Consider the following 22,167-nt stretch of genomic DNA (forward strand, 5'->3'; position numbering starts at 1 on the left):
CTGGTTCTGTCGCTTGATTAGCATTTTATATGAGGACAATAACTACGGGGAATATATATCTGCCAAGCACTTATCCAAAAGAATTTCCCAAATCCCCTCTTTCACTTATTTTTGTAAAAGAAGGAAAAAAATGGATATAAGCAGCTTTTAAAAATAATTATTCTTGGTTTAGAACTGTTACTGAGTTTGAGAAATCCATTACTTGAAAACAAATACATATGCACAAAGCCCACAGGGAGACATTTTTCTAAGGTAAATTAATTCTGGGACATTATAATGTGCTGTGCTGGGGCCTATATTTATAAGCCAGTAACTACACTCAGTTCAAGTGTTCAGGAATGAATATGAGTGCCTGAACAAACTCAAGATGTATATATGTTGGCTGATGTACTCATTCCCAGTTGTTTGTTATTATTTCCTTTATTAGCATTTGAAATTCATAAAGAACATTGGATACCGTAAGGTAAATACTGTGTTGTGTCCAGAATACTTGTTGGAGTGGCAGAAATTAAAGACTGTAGAGAAAAGGACTGGGAGAGGACTTGGAGAGGTCAGCTAATACTTTTCTTCTGCTGCAAGGCAAGATCAAACTATAGCTAAACCAGTCTTGACAGATGTTTATCTTAACTGGTTTAAAAAAAAAAAAAAAGTGATGGAAATGATGAAGTTTCCTGAAGCAATTTGTTCCAGTGTCCTACTGTCATTATTATGAAAGTGTTTTCTAATGTCTCATCTGAGTATCTTTCATTGGTATTTAAATTCCTTACTGGCTCTGTTACCCGCACTCAATGTGGATAGGAATTTACCTTAGTCTTTTTTTTTGCATTATATCCTTCAAGTCTGTGTTGCAAATTCTTTGTAATAACGGAGGACTATAGTTACCTTAGTTTTAATGAAAACAGAAATAATTTCATTCTGAACTAGGGATTAAAAAAAGGTATGCTTTGGCAGAACATGTAATCTGAAGCTAAGTAGGTTTGGATTCAATACCTGATTTGGTATGTGGTGTAGCACATGTCCTGCATCCAGTACATGGAACCTTGAATTTTGCATTGTTTTTCATTTAGTTTTGTGATAGTACTAAGAATAAAAGTTAGGATGTATAACAATATAAATATAAAACTGTCCACATTAATCAATAAATAATGACTATATCATATGTAGAACCTTTATTGTCTTGGTTTGATTGATGTTTCTTAGTAATTGATGAGAGTCTGTCCACCGAATGTAATGAGATTTAGATGAATCTCCTGCTGCTGAGAGAAAGAGATTCTTTTAGTAGAGGTGAGTTACTGGGTGTACTGGAACAACACATGCATAGTGATTTATTATCAAGAGTTAAAGGGGAGAAAAAGGAGTTTTACAGTACGAAAATACTGTTTAAGAAAAAATAATTATAAAGTAAGGTTGTTTATAGCATTTATTTTTTCCGTGTAGTTGCTTTGCTTATTAAGAATTAAATTCTAAAGTATTCAATCTTTGACTATTACTATTGCCTTCAAGGCTATATGCAAGACTACTACATCTTTTTCAGTTGTGGAGCTTTAGTTCGTTAGTTTTATATGAAGCAGGTTTTGTTTAGTATACAAACATTCTGCAACTCTTCGGGTGCTATGTAAATAATAAGGCTGTGATCAAAGTTATTTAAATCATTTTGGTTTCAATCGAAATATGCACTTTTTGGATTTCACCCAAAAAGTGGAGGAGTGTCTGTTTAGGAGGAGGTGCAGTAGAGTCTTGATGAGAGACACGGTTAATGAGGTACAACATATTCCAGTTTTCTCATGCTGCTATCTTGTGCAGCCTATCTTATTGGGATTACTAAAGAATAACTGCCGACTGTCCAAATCTAATTTGGCTCAGTGCACATTGGTCTTTCTGCCAGATGGAGAGTATTTCTAGTTTTGCTCATTAGAATTCAGATAAACCCGAGTTGGCAGAATATGGCAACGTTGACTTTGATATTAGCCAGTCCACTGTAATGGAAAATAGAAATAACCTGCTGGACATCAATGTCTGTATGTTTGACTGTGAAAAAAAAGCATCAAGAAGAGCATTCTTGATGGAAGTTCATTAGTTGTCACTCTGGGTATCTGAAACAGGCTGTCACTAGGGCATCACTGATTACCTTAATAAAAACTTCACAGGCCCCAGATTTTCTCATTTCATTGGAGTGCTGCCAGAACCAAATGTCTTAGTTTTTTTTATCACGGATGTAGCATTTCTGTGTGAGAAAAAAAGAGGAGTGTGGAAGAAAAGTCCTCCTGAAACAACAGAAGGGAGTGAAATAAAGAGTTTGCCAAACTTCTGTCCTGACTTAGGATAATCCTGTGTTCTGAAGGAATTTTGGATAAAAAGTCCAGGCATTCTCGCAGTAAGATCTTGGTTATGTTTTTTTTTAGAGTAGGTAACTTGACAAAGGGAAACATTTCTTCTTGTAAGAGTGAATAATTATAATCATTGATGTCTGCCTTTAACCTTTGGATCTATACTTTAGGGGAATGCTGTTGCATGTACAGTGAGAAAATAATGTGCTGTGAAATCTTCAGTTAGTAATAAGTTGTCTGGATCAGTTTCTCTCTAGCAGCAGTTACACCTGAAACTGTTTTTCTTGAATGGTGGTGTTTGAATTTGCATTGGTAGCATTAAAAAATACTGTTCATGTGAAGATTTCATGTTAATGTAAGTTATTCACTTTGCTCTTTACTATTCAGGGATAGCATGTCTTGGGGCATGTTTAAGAACATTAATTTTCACTCTCTTCTAATATTGACATTAGAAATAAAAATTTGTTCTTCAAATGATCCCTTTCTTATTTCATGGACTAAAATAAACTGGTAGCTCATCTATCAGACTGCTCCTTTGATTTCAGACAGGTCCATTTCTTTCTTCAGACTCAGCTGACATTGTTGAATTCAGAACGGCATAAGTCACTTTATTGTCATTTTTGCTGTTTTAAAGAGTTCAGCTGTGTACACAAGCACAGTCCCTCAGCATCTGAAACGTTTGCTCCAAAGACATGTTGGGTAATATTGAGAGTGCCCCCTTGCACCTTCTGACCACCCCCTTGCACCTTCTGGCCATCCTTTGTTGATCTTCAGAGGACTCACTTTTTCTTCCATTTCTGTCTGATTATTTGTGTTTTAAAAAAAAAACAAACAAAAAAACCCCCCCCCCAAACCACCCACCCCCCCACCCCCCAAAAAAAACCCCCAACAAACAAACAACCAAAACAACAATACACGGGAATAGCTAAAATGAGCAAATTCTGCATCGTAACTGTACGGTTACCAAGAAGAGGGATCCCTTTAGTGCCAGTAGGGTTTTTATCACATAAATTTTGAAGCTAGGAGCCTGTGGCACAAACTTAGAAGCCTGTGGGTTGATCCATTGGCACAGGCTTATGTAGTGTCTGACAGAACTGCTGCTCCATCATCCTGTTACAGTTGTCCATCTATTTTTGCACCTTCCTTTCTGTTTGTCTGATCCCCCCTCCATCAGGCTGCCCTTGAAACAAACTTAACTTAGGATTCCTCTAGAATTGGCTGCTGCCTTTTCTGTAGGCCTGAGGATCTCCATGTGGTCTTGTGAATAACAGAATAACATTGATCCAGTGATTCAAAGAATGACACAGATGAACCTCAGGAACCCATATGCTTTGAAGCCATAAGATGATCAGATAATTCAAGTTGTAAGGAACTTAAAGGAATTTTCTAGTCCAAATTTCAATATGCAAAACCTCACCATTCTGTAAGTTCCATTTAGTATACGAAATGAATCCAGGGGGAAAAAAAATACATTCACATGTATTAAAAATTCTTTTTTAGTTTATTTTGCAGCTGGAATGTGCTATGGATTTAGCATGTCTCAGAGGGAATACTTTTTCTTGAGTCTTACTGAACAAATGAAATTCTACTCTGGCTCATTAACAGAGAAATCAAAATAAATGGCAATAATCCAGGTATCTGCCATAGTCCTATTTCAGAGTGTTATTTATATTAACACAGTTAGTATGTAAAATGTTTGGGTTTTAATTACAGCTTAAGAAAGTAAACGGTTTTAAAGAGAAGTGAGTGAAGTCATCTGGGTAAACATGCCAATCTGAAGTACAGTTCCCCAAATTAAACTAAGAAGCATTATGAGAAAGGATTCATTGAAGATTTTTCTTTTTTTTCATTAAGCTTTCACACTCACTTTCTGTGCAAGTGAAGTATTCGGTATTTTCCACTGTTCATTCCTGTTGCATTCTCCAGAAGAACAGCAGCAAGGCAGCTATACAGTGCTGATTTTCTCATACAGTCAAGGCCAACAAAGCTCAGAAAAGTAGAAGTCGCTCCTGTACACTGTGTTGGAGTCATAGTTTAAATGGACATATGTGTTTTTAAAAAAGTTTATTTGATCCAAACTTCTAGTTCCTTTGGCTCTGGTAAATTACTCATTCAGGAAAAAAAAAAAAGGAGGCAGAACATCAGTCTTTGCTCAGTTCACCTCCTCTGGTGGCAGTGCTACAAAAAGGTTGATATAAGGGAGATTTTAGTTTCTTTGGGTATGCTGGCTACCTGTGTTCCCCTAGTTCACTGTGGAGCACATATGAAGAACTTGATTTGTGCCAGGTCCACCTCTGTCAACTTGCACCCCTTGCACATTCCACTTCCCACAAAAACTGCTCTCAGAGTAGGGCTGAAGTGTCCAGGACTTGATCGAACTCAGGGTCTCCAGAGGGCACAGTGGTGTCAGAGCAGTTGCCCCAATTCAATATTTATTCTCACTATAAATCTGGTTCATAAAATACCTTTCAAATGCTTATAATTCTTGAAAGTGAACTATTATTTCATCTTTCAAGTGAGCAGACCTTTTCCTTTTATTGCAGTGAACTAATTACAGAGTTATTAGAGTTATTTGGGCTCCACAGTCTTCTAGCCAGATGATGTTAGAAGCTTGACTGAGCACCAGTGTTCTCGTTGAGTGATGTTTAAATGGTTTACCCACAATCACCATAGTAACTCTTATTATGGAGATTCAGCCCAGTGGTCTGTTTACTAAGCTATGTAACTTTTCATTATTTGCTCATTACTTTTGTGAGATTTTTAGGTACTTGATCTGGAATTTTCCATTCTTAGTATTTACCCAAAGCAGTGTCATGTCTTTCCAGGAACAAGATGAGGAAAAATGCATTGCTTTTCCTCTGTAGATTTCAAGTTAATAAATTAATTGTTACAAACCCATTGGAAAGTCTTCTACTCTGGGATATTGAAACACCATTGAAATTCGAGAGAGAATCCTCCTTGATGCATTTTCATTCTTCTACTCCCCACCTAGGCTGTAATTTTCCCTGCAATATGTCAGTTATGAGTTTCAAACAACCATATGCAGAGTCTGGTCCCTAAATACTTTTCAGTTTTCCTCTGCTGTAGCTTTGCACTGTTTCAGGGCTGCAAGAATTAAACAATTTTGGGAAATGATGGTAAATGGGCACTAGAGACAGTGTGAGGTCACTCTTTCGCTGATACTTCTCTTCCTTTTGGTGCCAAAGAAGATTGCTATGCAAATTGGACAAAAATTCGAATTCAGGAAAGAGGATAGTAAGGATTAGCGGAATAGGAAATCAGTAGGAATGGGAAGGGAATCTGGGGAAACAGTGAGTGTTGAGAACTGAGATGGGAGGGAAAAAAAAGTTAAATGTGTACATGTAGAAAGACAAGACTTGGGAATGAAGAAGCTGAGAATGAAAGAAGGATATAAAAGGGGAGGAAATTTGGTTTTGATAGGCTGTGGAGGTTTGGACATCTCAGCTTTTAAGGGGAGTCTAGGAGGGGTAGAAATAAAGGAACTGCTCTGTACAGTGAAGTAACTGGGATAAGCAAGGGAAGGTGGAGTGAATGTGAAAGGGAGAAGACCTTAATCTGGAACAGGAGACAGAAAAGTTCTGATCACTAAAAGAGAGTCATCAAATGTCATTCAAAACAAAAACCTGAAAGAAAACTCATCATTCTAAGGCAATTTGACAACAGCAGGCTTAGTAGAGGTGGAGGTTTAAGATGTTTTTTTCCCCATAATCACCACCTTTGCACTGTTCTGTTATATTGGCAATAATTACTCCCCTTTATTGTTTTCCTCTAGGGCTCATAATTTTCTTTCCCTTTGCTTATATCCCACTCTGCTCTGCAGGTGCCAGCAATTCTTGTCTTTCAAACTGTCTTTTATTAACGCAGTTCAGTTGAATTCAGAACAGTTGTTCATAACCCATACCTTCTGTTGCAAGAGCTGAAAAGAATTCGTGTGCATTAAGTTGGTCTCTTTTTTTTCCTTAACTGTAAAAATTGTTCTTACGAAGTTGTTACTGAGCCTTACAAATGTTGCTTTGCAAGAAATCCTTGTTCCTCCGAGTGCACTCCGTGTTGTTTTTGCGCAGTGTTGACAACACAGTGAGATTTTTCATGTTTTCTGCTGTTTTGTGAGAGTGAATGGGAGAGGTTGGGATGATGATTATTAGTGTTATTATTATTTCTCTTGGGAATATATTAAAAGATAGAACATGGATAAATGGAGCCTCAGGGGTGACTCATGTTTTTGTTTAGCTTGAACTAGGTCCAGCTTCTAAGAGGAACTTGATTTTAGGTGCATGTTTTTGCAGTGTTTTAAACTGAAGTTATAATTCCAGTGGTCTCAATAGCATATGTTTGTTTTTATTTAGAAACACGTTCAAGGAATGTTTTCGGTGGGTGAATACAAAATAAACAAGACTATCTCAATCTAGAGGTTGCAGTTCTTTGACCTATTCAATGTTAGCAAAAATCAAGTGGAAAAATGTTCTTAAGAGAATGACTTGGTTAATTTTTCTGATTTGCCTTGTAAAAATTTTTCTTTATGCTCAGTTGAGAGATGGGAAAGTATAATTTCTTAAGTAGTGTCTGTTTCTCCTTTGCAAATGTTTCTGCATATTTGAAAGGTGCGTGAAACTTGTTTGTTTTGCTGTCTGCTTGTCTTTGGGTAACAAAGTACTTTTCTTCCAAACAACATACGGTTTCCATATTAATTGTCACTGAGTGTGTAACAGTACAACATCTTCATGGCGTTGCTTCTATAATGTTATTCAGGGTGTGGTACTAATTCTTTTGCCTTTGTAAATTACCATTAAACATCGTTTATAACTCAGTTTTTATCTGGAAAAAAACCAAACCAAAACAAAAAACCAAAGCCCAAACAACAAAACCTTGCTCTTACATGCAGTGTAAACGTCTTAACTTGTGAATATTTTGAGATTTGTCTGCTAAGCAATTGTGACATTCATTTGTAAGTTGATAGAGGAATGAAGCAAAGTCAGGGCTTCACTTGTTTTTTGTTTATTTTAGGAAATTTGATTTTGTATCTTACAAATGTTGATTAGGAAGGTATTCATAGTCCTTTATTCCTACAGTCATAACTTACCTTTTGAATATTATAGATAAGGATAGAGTAAGAATCTAATAATTTCATGTATTTTTAAAATGTAGCTTAGTGGATATTTCTAATAACTGTACTTTACTGAAAAGAAATATTAATGTTTGAAACCAGTATACAAGTTGAATGGTGAATGTCCCTCTGGTAACTAAGAGAGCATAGATGCCTTCTTCCTAGTCAGGTGCCTACTGGGAGCATACACTTCACCTATATTTCAGTATACTTAGGTAAAACATGAGACCATGAAAAGGTCAAATTTTCAAAATAAGGAGTATTTATTATGTTACCTGGTTTGAAGGATATTACCATCTGTATCATGACCTGAATGAGACAGCTACAGAGTTCAGCTAAGCGGAGATGCAGTAGCACGTATAATGGTTTTTTTTGTTATTTTAGCAGAAGTGTGACAGACCTATTTAGTGAACTGAGATGTACATGGGAGAAGAATGTCGATGAAAGACAGTAAATTTAAAAATGTGTTAATAATTTCAGAGGTTGATTGGCCTATGTTCTATTGTAAAATCTAGAAGTTGTTTTCCAGCTCCAGTAGCACTTAACTAAAATTCTTCAGATGATTTAAAAATCTTATCTACCTGTGAGAGATTAGAGGAATTTACCTCTAAATTTAAATTTATAAAAATTAACAATTTTTATAAAAATTAACAAACATTATATGATTTTGTTGATCTACAGCCCCTGTCATAAAGTGTCCCTGGTGCAAATTTCACCATATACTGAGTGACTGTGTTCTGTCTACTGACTTGTTGCTGGTTTTGCTTGATAAGGGTGTTTCAGAGTTAATGTTTGGACTATATTTTATGCAATACATTTTTGTACTATTCTAAAATTGGTTTTAATTGCAGGGATATTAAACCAGACAACATCTTGATGGATATGAATGGCCATATTCGATTAGCAGATTTTGGTTCTTGTCTGAAACTGATGGAAGATGGAACGGTAAATTAGAAAGAATTATGCCTTCCTAAATACCTTTTCTTCAGTCCTTTGGTAGCTGCTAAAACGCATGCTAATAAAGGGAAAGATGCCTTATGTCAAATGAAATGGAACTGTAAACGATATTGGCATATAACTAATCTTGGTTGAAAACAGGACTGCACGCTGCATGGATTTGCAATATATTAAAAGCTTTTTAGATGCATATAGTCAACTCATGAATAAATAAAGAGAAGCTGTGCTGTCAGTACCGAGTAGGTGTTTGTGAACTATAAATCTCGATGTTTTAAGCTCTGAGCTCTAATCTTTATTGAAAATGTAAGCTTTAGGATGAGCAGGATGAGGTACTGAAATATGATGATGTTCTACTAGTACATTTAAATTTGCACAGTATATAGTAACTGTGACTAGAATGTAATTCCAGTATGTTAATCATGTCCCAGAGGGTTACAAAGTATTTGAGTTAATAGATGTGATTATCTAATCTATAATTGCTTACTGACTGTAAGCCTAAGAATTGACAGTTTTGTTCTTTCTCTGTTTTTAAATATTGAAAATAGTTTAGCAAATGTATATTATTGGGATGTCTATTAATGTAGTGCCTCAGATGCTTTGTTTGTGTTTAGTTGTTTTTTTATAACTAGAACACTGGGCTAGATTTATATATACAGGCACAGTGCCACAAACAACAGTGTCTATAACAATGGAAAAGTTGATTTTAGTCCTAAAAAATGTAACTTCTACAGGTCCAATCTTCAGTGGCAGTTGGAACACCAGACTACATCTCTCCAGAAATCTTGCAGGCCATGGAAGATGGAAAAGGGAAGTATGGGCCCGAGTGTGACTGGTGGTCCCTGGGCGTTTGCATGTATGAAATGCTTTATGGAGAAACGCCCTTTTATGCTGAGTCCTTGGTGGAGACCTATGGGAAAATAATGAACCACAAAGTTAGTGCACTTTCTGTCTGTCTCTAAGCTAATTTTTAATAAGTAATGGGGTAATTTGAGGACTTTTTTAAAAATAAATTTTTATGTGCTAATTATGTTAATGTGCATAAATGTAGGAAAAAAAATATGTTTCCATGCAGTAAGTTTATGGTTATGGTTTGCAGATGGCTTTGGTTTGGGATAAAGCAGTTCAAAACTAAAAATCTGGGTTTGGAAACATGGCTGTTAATTCATTCTGTGGAGTAAATCTTGGCTACGTTGCATCAGTCCTGTTGTGTTACTTTCTTCTGGTGAATGCATTGGTTGGCTTATGCAGAAGATTCTTAAATGTTCTTCCACATGGAGGTAGCTTTAGAATTCAAGGGTGTAAGAGAAATTTAAATAAAGAAGAAAAAACAGGAGACAAAAAAAAATATCAGTAGTTTCTATCCCTAGACTTTTCCTTGAAACCTTACTGCATATATTTCAGAACTGGAGCATTTGCACATTTCTGTTTCTACATAATGATTTGCACTAAGAAGGGTAATTTTTCCAACTTCTTTGTGGTAATAAAGTATTTTCTATTATTTTGATCTTTAAGGAGAGGTTTCAGTTTCCTGCTCAAGTGACAGATGTCTCTGAAAGTGCAAAGGACCTCATCCGAAGGCTCATTTGTAGCAGAGAACATCGACTTGGACAAAATGGGATAGAAGACTTTAAGAACCATCCATTTTTTGCTGGGATTGATTGGGACAACATTAGAAACTGTGAGGCACCTTACATCCCAGAAGTCAGCAGCCCTACTGATACATCAAACTTTGATGTGGATGATGATTGCTTAAAAAATTCTGTAAGTGTGGAATTAACATTTTGATGAATTAGCTTTTATAGTATACTTTGTAACATAATATATGTAAATGCATTTTATTTCAGTGTGTTCGCTGTGTTCTGCATAAATAACAGTTAAGTGCTTCTTTGAAGAACTGTGGGGGGAAAACTTTCATAGTTTGGAGGCTGATCCTCCAAACATACTCATGTAAGGAGAACTTCAGTTTGGTAAATGCATTGCAACTTTACATGTCTTTAATGAACAAGTTCTTAGTGTCCATGCCTTATACAGAATAATACATTTACATGTAGATAGTCTGCAAGAAACTGAATCTCTAGCAGAGCATTGTTAAGACATACTAAATTTGCATTTTATTGTAGTGCTGTACTCTTATTTGCTCATATCACTCTTAGATTCCATTCAGTTTGTTTCCATTCAAATTTTTCCAGCTTTTTTTTCTGCCTTGAGTTTGGGAAATTTAGGAGAAATATTGTGGCCATTTCTTAAGGAACAAGAAATTGTTTTTACCTTTACTGAAAAAGCTCTGCAACTATTGATTTTTAATAGTTCTTATTGTTTCTATGCTTTTGAAAAGGAGCTTTGACAGATCATAAAGGTCTTACCATCAGAGAAATGCCTTGTGTTCTCTCCTTGGAAATAGCTTTTCTGTTGTGTGTGTGTGTTGAAAGATGCAGAAACCAGATGTTTACATGTGAGATGAAGCATTTTCACTGTTTTTGCTTTTGTTTTCTGAACTGTTTCCTGAGCCTGCAGATAAGAGATAGGCAATATGAATTGATATTATGATAGGATGATCATTATTTGCATTCCCTTTCCTCCAATTGCACATTAAAACATGGAAAGCACTTTAACTAAAATACTTTGTGGATATCGGCCTCTTCTAAGTAAGAAGCCACGGGACAAGCCTCAAGTTGCACCGGGGAGGTTTAGATTGGATATTGGGAAAAATTTCTTCTCCAAAAGGGTTGCCCAGGCAAGTGGTGGAGTCAGCTATCCCTGGAGGTATTTAAAAGACATGTAGATGTGGTGCTTAGGAAAGTGATGATGGATTTGTAAGTGCTGGGTTAATGGTTGGACTCAATGTTCTTGTAGGTCTTTTCCAACCTAACTTATTCTACAATTTATGGTTATACCCTAGAGCCCTTTCTTGTAGGCAGATAAGGCAAAACAGCGTAGCTGCATAGGATGACTTGCATTTTTTTCTTTTTTTTTTTCCTCATTTTTTTCTCACCTGCATTTGATACTACCCATCTCCCATCACAACTGAAGTATTTTTATCTCAAAACTTTCTTATATAGTCTTCAGATATCTTTATATTATTTGTCCAGGAACAGCTATGAGGATTGAGTGGCTTGAGTGGATTCTGTATATAGCAAGTCTTTGTGAATCTAAAATACTTTTTGGAGGTTGTCCACACATTTTAGTGTTGTCCAGTCCACTGCTCTTCCTTTTGAGAGCCCAGTATCCCAACTGAGGGACTCAAAATGTGCCTGTGCAGGGGAAATGCCTTACCATTGTGAAGAAGCAGGGAACTGCAGGTGAAGAATCTTCCTCTGCTGAGTTACTGAGCTCTCAGCTGAGAAAACGGAGTCCAGTTCTTAATTTGCATTAGACATTTAGGGGTGAAAAGCAATGCCACTGAACTGTTAGAGATGAATGCTTGTTTCTTGAGCTTTTTTTTCAGTTTCCTAATTTGAAACATCTGAAGGTTTTGTTCTGTTTTAATATAAGGATGTTATATTCTTACCATTTCTTTTCACACCTAGTATCTCAAAACCACTGAAAAAACTTAGCCTAAGGCACTGCATGACTGAGAATATTTTACATTTTTGCTTTGACTGGTGGACATTGTATTTCATATTGCTTTCCCTCAAATTCCTTATGTATAACTTGGAGGTATTTTCTCCTCCATATTTCATATATATCCTTTGAGGAAGTTTCACATACTTGCATTACTGTTATAGAAGTCAGCACCAGAGATAAGCCCATGAGACTTTTTTTTAAAATTCCTGGCAAGATTTGAGTTGCATAGAGCAAATCAGGAATGCCCAGTGCTGAAGATAAAAGACAGTGTTGAAAAGCCATGATTTTTATTGTTCTTCCTGAACTTTAAATGAGACTGTTGTCCCATGGAAAAATTATATACATAATAATGAAATTTGAAAAGTATGTTAAAAGTACGCATAACACCAAGAGCTAAACTGCATTGTTCAGGCAGCCTCAGTTGTGCTGGGTTTTAGCTTTTAACTGTTTGGTTTGGTAGCCTTACTGAGAGGGGTGGTAGACTTAAATTCGTTTATAGTTTTGTCAGCATGCTTATACAGTTAAATTCACACAAGTAGCAGGAGATACATACCTTTATCTCTGTCAAAGAAACAAATTCTTTTACAGAATCTTACGATGTTATCAATAGATACAGTGTTTTAGAACCAACATTGTTCCTGGTGTGGTAACTGAAAACTGTCATGGGCACTGTTAAAAATCTCACACAATTATGCATTTGGTATTTTATAGTTACCTGTAAAGACAACTTTGAAACATGAATCTATGAAAGGTGAAAAAAAATTATAAAAGAGAAGTAAAATTTTACTTTTTCTAACCATTGTCTGTAATAATTGATATTTTTATTATGAATTAGTGGAAAGTTAATGCTTTGTAATTTGGTCTTGTCCTTATTTTCCAAAATTCTTAACAGTGTAGACTTAATGTACTTGCACAATCTAGCCATATCACTAGTGTTGTTTTTTGTTCTGGAAACCTCTTATAATGTGAAGATTTTTGTCAGCTAAAAGAACAAGGTTGTAATGTAATGTAGTTGACGCCACCACTGGAAAGGTAATTTTGGATTTCATCTGACTAAAGTCTTATTCCTTGTCCTTTCCTGATGGGTTTTGCATTGAAAAATCTACAACTGGTTCTTTTCTTGTTTTTTGTTTGGGTTTAGAAAAAAAGGTTATGTACTTTTTTTGACAATTTAGAATCTCTTAGTACTTTCAGTGTGAGTAATCATAGGGAATTTCTTTTGATGCTTGTTAAGGCCATCTCTAGCGTAGCAGCATAAACCTTGCATCTTGGAGTTAAACAGGAAGCTTTTAACAGAATATTTAAAAATATTAAAACTTATAATGTTTCAAGTGAAATAATGACAGGGTTATTTTAGCCTGAGGAGAAATTCAGAGATTTGTCTTGGTTTGTAGTTCTTTGGCAGGAAAAAGGAGCAACAAACGAAGAAATGGTCAAAGCACTAATGGGACTAGAACACCTTGTTGTATGAGTCTTTCTAATAAATGTGTGACTGTTGTTCTCTCTGAATAGAGACAGCCCACTCAGAACTAGTGCTGGTAATTCCACAGGCAGGAAGCTGTGTTGACTGAATAGCAGAGAGCAGTATAGGAGGGAATAAACAGTGTTACTCCTTGTACTAAGAGCTTCTTGGGAAAAAAAAGGAAGAATAAATTGGCATTTAATGTATGTAATATTCTGCTTTCCTCCAACGATAACCTATTTAATTAGAAAAGCATTTTTATGCCAACCTCGTCTATTTTAAATCTTAAATACTATTAGAAATATTTTTAGTTGGTCGTGTTTCATATTTCGACTGTAGATAAGGAAGACAGTGAATATAGTTAACATGATATTACCACTAAGACTTCACTTATTGTTAAACTTGAAAATCTCCTAAAGTCCAGTAGGATACTACTTACTCAACTGTCCTGTTACTTTTCTAGGAAACAATGCCTCCACCATCGCACACTGCATTTTCTGGCCATCATTTACCATTTGTGGGTTTCACATATACAAGTAGCTGGTAAGTTAAGAGTTCCGATATTGTCTCTTGGTTAGTTACACAATATCTTAAGTTTCTGTATCTGAAACCAACTGCAAGGAGACAGCAAAGAATGTGGTTTATTGAGGAAATTACTAGGCCGTGATCTACATTGCTGTCTGTCCAGAAGAATGAGTTCTCTGCAGGTAGAATTTACAGGAATGTAAAGGTCAGCACCTCTGTTCAAGGGAATTTTGTTGGAAAAGGTGGTTACCAGACGATATGTGAAGTTAACTGTGTATGACAAACTGAAGACTCGATGTGTGGACACAGATAGAACTTAGTTTCTTATTGTTGATGTGAAAAACAGGTTTATTTCCAGTCTTTTGACACTTTCATAAGTTTGAATGAAAATTTTTTTAAAATTACTTTTATTGATATTTGGTATTAATGTGGTATTTATTATGTTAATTTCTGTTGCTAAATTAATGGTGAAAGGGAAGTCCATGTATGCTCCTTGTTCATTTATGGAAATAAATAAAAAAAGAATGTTCACAACCATTGAAAAATCAGGCCTGTGTTTCTGCTGTGAATGTGACTAGTCTTCCAAAGAATTATTTGCATAAATAGTAGCATGTGTGCATGAGTAGCCACAGCATTTCTGACATGTCCATGCCCTAGCTGTCATGGGATAATTTCACACCATTTGTTGTGATTGTTATCTTTAAAGAATTTGGGATGATACTTAATTTACTATTTTGAAATGAACCATTATTGTAATCTTACTGTTTAGGTTGTTGCTTTTTTCTGTGTGACTAACACAGTCTGTCCATAAGGATTATTTTTACTCAGGAGTTCATTCCCTGTTATGGAACAAAAAATGCAATGAGGAGATCAGGCCTGCTAGGTAAACATGAGTTCAGTTTTTAATGAGCACATACTTACAAGGTATTCTTTGATGGTATAATAAAGGGCATAGTAATTAACAATTTTAAAAATCTGTTTACTGGTTGATAGTTTTATAGCATTATTTTAAACACAACCTATTGTAAAATCCAGTACTATTTGTTTTTTTTTCCCCAGTGTGCTTTCGGACCGCAGCTGTCTAAGACTGACAGCTGGACCACCCTCCATGGATCTTGATGCCAGCATTCAAAGAACTTTGGAGGACAGTTTAGCAACAGAAGCTTATGAGAGGAGAATAAGACGTCTAGAGCAGGAAAAGCTTGAACTTAGTAGAAAACTGCAAGGTATAGTCATTAAAAAAAAAAAATTTCAATTTTTTTCTATTTGCAGCTTTATGTTGCAACATAAACAGCATGGCTGTTTATACTGTAGCAAAAAATAAGTATACCTCCTGGAATGCTTTCTAGAAGAAAAGAATTGTCATCATTATTTTTGTTGACAAATTAAGCTTCTGTTACTCTTCATGCCTGAAATATGCCATGTATGCAACTTCTTACAACATACTAACTTTGTTCTCATCGTGCCTTGGTTACTATGGCATTTCATTCTTAAAACTTCTAAGAACTTTTTTTGTCCAGCTGACAATTACTGAAAAATTGTCACTTAATAGTTGGAAGTTACAAATTGTGGAATCCTCAGCGCAGGGTTTTTTTGGCATGTCTTAATTTATCAGTAATATCTCGACCTCCTCAGATGTCAGATGTGTAATTTGTCCCTCTCTCTTCCATCTTTCTTCTAGAGTCCACTCAGACAGTCCAGGCTCTGCAGTATTCAACAGTGGATGGCCCAATAACAGCAAGCAAAGATTTAGAAATTAAAAGTTTGAAAGAAGAAATTGAAAAGTTGAAGAAACAGGTAACAGGTATGTTATAAATATTAATGTAAAAACTGTAACTTGAAACAGTATTTTGACAAGTTTGGGTTTTTTTCCTAATATAATGCTAGTTTTACTTTGCTTTCTGAAAGAGTTTTCCAGTCGACTCTTACTTTTCATTTTACCCTTCACTCTTCCTTGGTAGCTCAACATTTTCTACAAATTCAGCTTGATATTCATTAGTTCCAGTTGCAAGGAAGTGGGAAGATTTCAATGACTTCTGCTATTATTATTAGTGCAAAAGTTCCACTACTTTTAAACAATGGTGTTGCTAATTGACATGGATGTAAATCAGAGTCTACCTGAGAATCTGTGAACTGCTGACCAGTCTCTGTAGTACTTTCTCTTTTTGTTTTTTTTACACCTTCCTCCTGCAATATATGGTACCAGAGCAGATACAACACTTGTTTGGTTATTTTTGACAGTGAATAAAGATGAGGGTGAAGACTTGACCTGTCAGTTTTAATAGGCCTGAAAATGGTTGATGGAATCATAGAATGGTTTGGGTTGGAAGGGGCCTTAAAGGTCATCTCGTTCCAGTCCTCCTGCCATGGGCAGGGACACCTTCTGCTACACTGGGTTGCTCAGAAGCCCATCCAGCCTGGCCTTGGAGACTTCTAGGATATCTACAACTTCTGTGGGCAAGCTGTGCGAGTGCCACACCACCCTCATAGTGAAGAATTTCTTCCTGATGTCTAATTTAAATCTTCCCTCTTTCAATTTGAAACCATTACACCTTGTCCTGTCACTTCATGCACTTGTAAAAAGTACCTCTCCGGCTCTGTTATGATTCAAGCATTAATTAATATTTCTCATTATCTCATTTTCTGTTGAACTTTTCCGGAAAGGTCCAGATTAATGAGATGTGGTCCCAGTTTTGATGATGATGATGAAGAAACTTCAAATTCACAGAATTACAGTGTGCGGTTGCTTAGTGCATTGTAACTGAATGTGAAGTAAGAGCTAGTTTACACTGAGGGTGGGATTTTGTGAGTATTTTCTTGAAACAGTACATTTAGAAAAGTGTGGGTCATCTGGAAGGTGGGCTGTATGCATGAAACTACAGTGATAATGAGTTTTCCAAGTGGCAGGGAGTAGTGAAGGATGTTTTACCCGAGGGAGGACACTGTGGGCTGTGAGACTGCACTTCCAGTAGCACCAGAACCCGTCCAAACAAAACTGCCACCAGAATGGGTCCTGCTCACAGCTATGTGACCCCTTCTCAATCTGTGCGTGTCCTGGACTCTCTCATGGCTTTAATTCACTCAGTTAAACAAGGAAAATGCTATCTAGAAAGAGAGAATTTGATCAAATTATGATCAAATAAATCAGTGCAAGGTAGGCAATAGAAGCATGAGAGGAAGGAGAGATGACAGGGAGAACCACCTCTCAGCTCTGTTGTCAATGAGGTATCATTCCTTACAAAAGTGAACATTTATTTCCTTTGCTTCTAGGAGTTCGTGAAGATTTTCTGAAAACTAAAATTTTGGTTATAAAGCATCGCAGTACTTTAAGCTTGAAAAGTGTTTTTTTCTTTAAATCTGTGTAGATAAAAAGATTGAATTCTTTAATTAATGTTGGTCTGCCTTTTTTCAGAACTCCCAAACTAGTCAAAAGCCAAAGATCTACTTAGGCCAGTGTCCTATGTTTTATAGAAGCTACTTGAGACATTCAGCAAGAGATCATTCTTTTTCCAGCCTTACCCTCCCAAAAACTGGCAATTCATGTTTTAAGAACTTTCAGAGGGAGAGCTTATATTGCACCACCATGTTGAATATAGCTGTTAGTGAAACAATTTGCTGTCTGTTTAGCTAATATCTTTTTAGTCTACTTTAAAGGCTAACTACTAGTACTAGTATTCAGTATTCCTGATGTAATGCTCTGAATTAAGTTAAAAAGAATTTTTTCTCAGTGTGATTCATAGCACAGGACTCATGGTATCCTGCTCCATAACACTGTCTTTAAAATAGGTTCTTGAGAGCAGAGACATCGTCAAAAAAGAAAGAAAGGAAGTATAGCAAGATGTTTTTTACTGTAGGAAAATCAACAACAAGAGACTGTTAGGTATCAGGTCTGGAACCACAGAAACGGGGAAAAAAATCCAATTAATCATGTCAATCCAAATAGGAAAATGTCTACATTTTGTGTGAGGAAAAATCAGACACAAGTAGCAGTAGATAGATCTCTGTTGTATGTCCATGTCTTACCTGCGGCAAGGGAAAACAAAACAGCGAGAAAGGTTGGAGGAAACTACAAAAAAGATTTGTTCTGGTTTGTGTTTGTGAAAAGACTTCATTCAGTTCCTGAAAGTGTCTGGAATGCCAGCAGTGACACCCACAGAAAGAATAACTTGAACTTAACTTCCAGACATTTTAGTTGATGTGTTCAGACTCTGCAGCTGCGTTATGGGACAGAAACATGCTATATATGAACTGCAGACTGCAGCACATAGATTATATCCTGTTAAAATTATGTAGTCTGAAAAAAGCCTGTTATGGATACAGAGTTGGACAGCTGCTCTGGCGTGATGCGGCAGTTTTGTATTGTACCATAAGCATTATTTTTGGATGTGAGCATGGCTTAACTAGCTCAGGGAGGATCACTCTGGTTTGAGTGACGCCATGTTGGCACTATGTCAGGGCAAAGTTTTTTTTGTGAAATTTATCTCCAGCCAAATGTCTCTGCACTTGCTGCTGTAATGAGGAAAAAGACAACATCAGAAACCCCTGCTCTGCAACAATCTGGAACGTTCCCCAACACAGCTCCTATCCCTCTTCAAATTGAAAAGAAGTCAGTGTCTGGTGAAGGTGGTTTATATTGAGAGGGTTTTCTCTAAAGTAATTTTCTACTTCAAACCATATATTTGCGTATTTAGTCCTCAATACGTGTGCTTTTGGTATTTTGGGTTGGAAGTGAATAATGTGATCAAATAAAGGTGTAGAGTTGTCCAATCCATCCCCAGTCACCACAGAACTTTCCCTGTATACATTTGAGTGTTTGTCCAATCCAGACAACGCAACCATTTGTTAGAAAACATCCATTTGTGCCATGTGCTGTAACTATTACAAGGCAATTTGATAAAACTGGGAAAAGAGAACGTTGTATTTTACTTTATTTTATGGGAGTTTTGAGGTAGATTTTAAAACTAAATTAGTGACAGAATACAGAAACAAACCAAATGATGGCCATGTCTGAGTGCTTCCAAATGTAGGGGAGCTAGTTCCAGATTTTCTGAATAACATTTAAAAGATCTAATTTTTCAGCGCTAGATCTGATGAACTTTAGGAAGGTTCAGTTCAGGTGCAGAGCTGAACATTGTGCTTTGGGCTCATCTCTAGGGCAACTAAGTGTGATAACATACTGCAGTGAGTGTTTGCATATATTATCTAAAATGCTAGTTACAAGTAGGGTGATTAGAGTGATTAGATGGAAAATTACCACTTACTACGCATATGTCACAACCCCCTTTTGGTTGTATTCTTTAACCTGCTTTGCTGCCTCTTCTGAAGCTGTAGGAGTAAACACCTGCTTAAAAAGGTAATAAAAATGAACTTGAAATTGTGTCTTCAGGAGTGTCACTGGAAGGGGCTTAGAAAAATACATTTTTCTTGTCTATCGAGTTTTCCAGGAAATGACAAACTAGCATATGCTTTCAATTTTAGAGGTCAGAGTTATAATTTTTGTTCGCTAGGTTACATAGGAGAAAACTTTGAGGAATCTTTAATATTGCCAAATATGTAAAGGGCAGCAGTGGAAGAAGAAAACAGAGCTGTGGAACAAAGTAGTTCATGCACAGAAGAGAGATTTATCTTGGCTCAGCAGAGCCATATATAAACTTTCTTTTCACTGATGACTTCAGAGTAGACTACATAAGAGAGGCAGTTAATAATTTTTGGCTTTGAGCTACATCTCTTATTTAAGTGCAATCTTTTAAATTTTTAAACAAGAGTGAATTAAAACAATAGTGAACATTTTTATGGTTGTAAGCTAAGGGTATTAATTTGCTTATAAAATTCTCGTGTTTCAGAAATTAACTTTCTTAAAAATGTATGTATTTTTATATTTGATTTTTCTAAGAGCCATTCTCTTAGGGTTACATTTATGAAAATATAGTTAAAGGCTCTTATTAAGAGTATAGATGGGTTCCTGTTCTTTTGGTAAATTCATATGATCTGAAGACCTGCCACAACTGAAATAAAATGCTGAATGTCCAGTGATTTCACGGAATTTGGAATTAACTTACCTTCATATATATCTTGCTTTAAGTGAAGGACTAGGAGGTAAAAAAACCCCACTCGCTAGAAATTTTCAGTTGTCATATTTTATGGATTTCAGCTTTTCTTGTAGCATTTGATAGCGTTTATATGACATTATTTAGGTGTGGCATGGAAATATACTGTCATTGTGTAACTGACTGTTGGTAAAAAGCTGACTGTAATAGTTTTCCTTTATTTATAGTAGCAATAAAGCAGATCACATAATCACAAGTGGTTTTCACACTAGAAATAAGTAATATCAGCTGAAGTTAATTTTAAGTGTATCGACAGGAGAACACTTGCCAGCTCTTGAGTGACCCATTAGTTTTACTGTTTCTTTCTGGGGGAGCTTTGGGGAAGGAGAGAGACTGTTTATAATTACAGTGTAATAAAAGATGCATTATATATTATACCACAGTGCATAAAAATCAAATGTGTAAGTCATGTTAAAACATACATTACAGAATTAAGTAAAGAAGCATCATTATTAAAATGTAAGAATAAAAGTTATCGTTTTCTGTGTTGTTTTGCAGCAAGCAAAACATTTCATTCTGTTCCCTTAAAAGCAGATAATGGTAGCTGAATCAACCTGCTCTCTATTCTAAACTAGATAGGAACTGCATTAAATTTTGGTTAAATGGAAACAAGAGAAAGTATTGAAGGGGCTTCAAACAGCTAGACTATGCTATTCTAGAATTATGATTTTTTTCCCTTAGAATATTTAGAATTCTGCTGCTTTTTCTAGAATCTGGTCAGCTAGAACAACAACTTGAGGAGGCCAGCACTGCAAGGCGGGAGTTGGATGATGCTTCCAGACAAATAAAGGCTTTTGAGAAACAAGTCAAAACACTAAAGCAAGAGAGGGAAGATCTTAACAAGGTAAAAGCATTTTGTCAGCAACTCTTCTAAACACTGAAGTCTGTTCCTTTTTGTTCATTTTGCTTGAAATAACTTCCAAGTGTAAAACTAATGAGCAAATAACAAATGTGTAGCATGACCTACTTTTCTTTCTGCCTTTTTTTTTTTTTTTTTTTTTTTTTTTTTAAGACAAGGACATTATTTAACATGTTGTATGTATGACTGCTGGGTGGTCCTAGGTGATTGCTTCCAGACAATGAACAACTCCATGATCCAGATTACATGGTGCCTGCAAAAAAGGTTTTATAGCTTCAGATTAAGGTGATAATGATAGGGGTTAGAAGACAGAGTAGAGAAAAACTATTGCAGACAACTAATTTAATCTGAAGTATGGGTGAGACGTTAGCCGGGGAAAAAATGTGAAGAATATGATATTGAGACTGTGTCACAGAAGTGTTTCCAGAAGGGAGATGTGAAAAATTGCCCAAATATGAAGATTGAAAAGTAATTTGAAATAGCTGCAATTAAAGAATACTGGGTTTTATTTCTTCTCCTCTGTCTCCCCAGTTCCTCATTTTCTGATTTATAACATACTGTCTTTCAGGGCTCTTTTTTGTGTTCATAATTAGATCAACCTGTAATCAGGTGTGAAATACATTAACCTGTTTCTCATCATGATTATATTGGCCCAGTATTTTAGAGTCCACACTCAATGTTGATGTGCCAGCTGTGTTTAACACTGTTTCTTTTGACCCTTAAGACTCTTAAAATCTTGAAAGCTGCCAGCTTGTCCAAGAAAGACCATCTCTCTTCTAAAACAACTTGAAGTCAATAGGAGCTCTTTCTAACAACCTTAGAAATGTTTTTAGATTTATATAGATGTCAACAGTGCCAGATACTAATTCTTCCTGTTGATCTTCTTTTCATCCTCAAATTTGCTTTTCCTTGCTTCTTTGTTCTGCTCCAATTTGGCTGAACATCATTAAACTATTAAACTGTTGTGGTCCCTCATTGGAAGTGTAGTAGCACAAATCCAGGGCACAGCAAGTTTTGTGAAAGTGTTGTGCTGTGGAGTTAATGTGGGTTTTTTTAAAAGAATAATTGTCATATATTGCTGTTACTCACTACAGCATTTTGTTGCCTGAGACTTTCTATAATATTTGATATTAAGGTACAGTGTATGGTAATCATGCTCACCATTGCAGGTCAGTTTTCAAAAGCTTCTAGAGTAAAAATTTTCATAGAGTAGACTTTTCCACTCAATGCAAAAAGTATTT

At 35.9% G+C, this 22,167-nt stretch overlaps 1 protein-coding gene across 10 annotated transcripts in view; it reads left to right on the forward strand.

Annotated features, from left to right (window-relative positions):
• CDC42BPA (CDC42 binding protein kinase alpha) overlaps positions 1–22,167 on the forward strand; it is a 187,461-nt gene that overhangs the window by 98,924 nt on the left and 66,370 nt on the right. For all 10 annotated transcript variants that reach the window (XM_027911200.1, XM_027911207.1, XM_027911247.1 and 7 more), the window contains exons 7-13: positions 8,304–8,397; positions 9,141–9,341; positions 9,922–10,170; positions 13,899–13,978; positions 15,020–15,186; positions 15,642–15,764; positions 20,778–20,911. In XM_027911200.1, coding sequence (XP_027767001.1) covers positions 8,304–8,397; positions 9,141–9,341; positions 9,922–10,170; positions 13,899–13,978; positions 15,020–15,186; positions 15,642–15,764; positions 20,778–20,911 — 1,048 coding nt within the window. The remainder of the gene's footprint in view (positions 1–8,303; positions 8,398–9,140; positions 9,342–9,921; positions 10,171–13,898; positions 13,979–15,019; positions 15,187–15,641; positions 15,765–20,777; positions 20,912–22,167) is intronic.

Source organism: Empidonax traillii, unplaced genomic scaffold (genome assembly GCF_003031625.1).
Source record: "Empidonax traillii isolate 1590-97213 ecotype Southwest subspecies unplaced genomic scaffold, ASM303162v1 scaffold31:size1920502, whole genome shotgun sequence".
Lineage (NCBI taxonomy): Eukaryota > Metazoa > Chordata > Aves > Passeriformes > Tyrannidae > Empidonax > Empidonax traillii.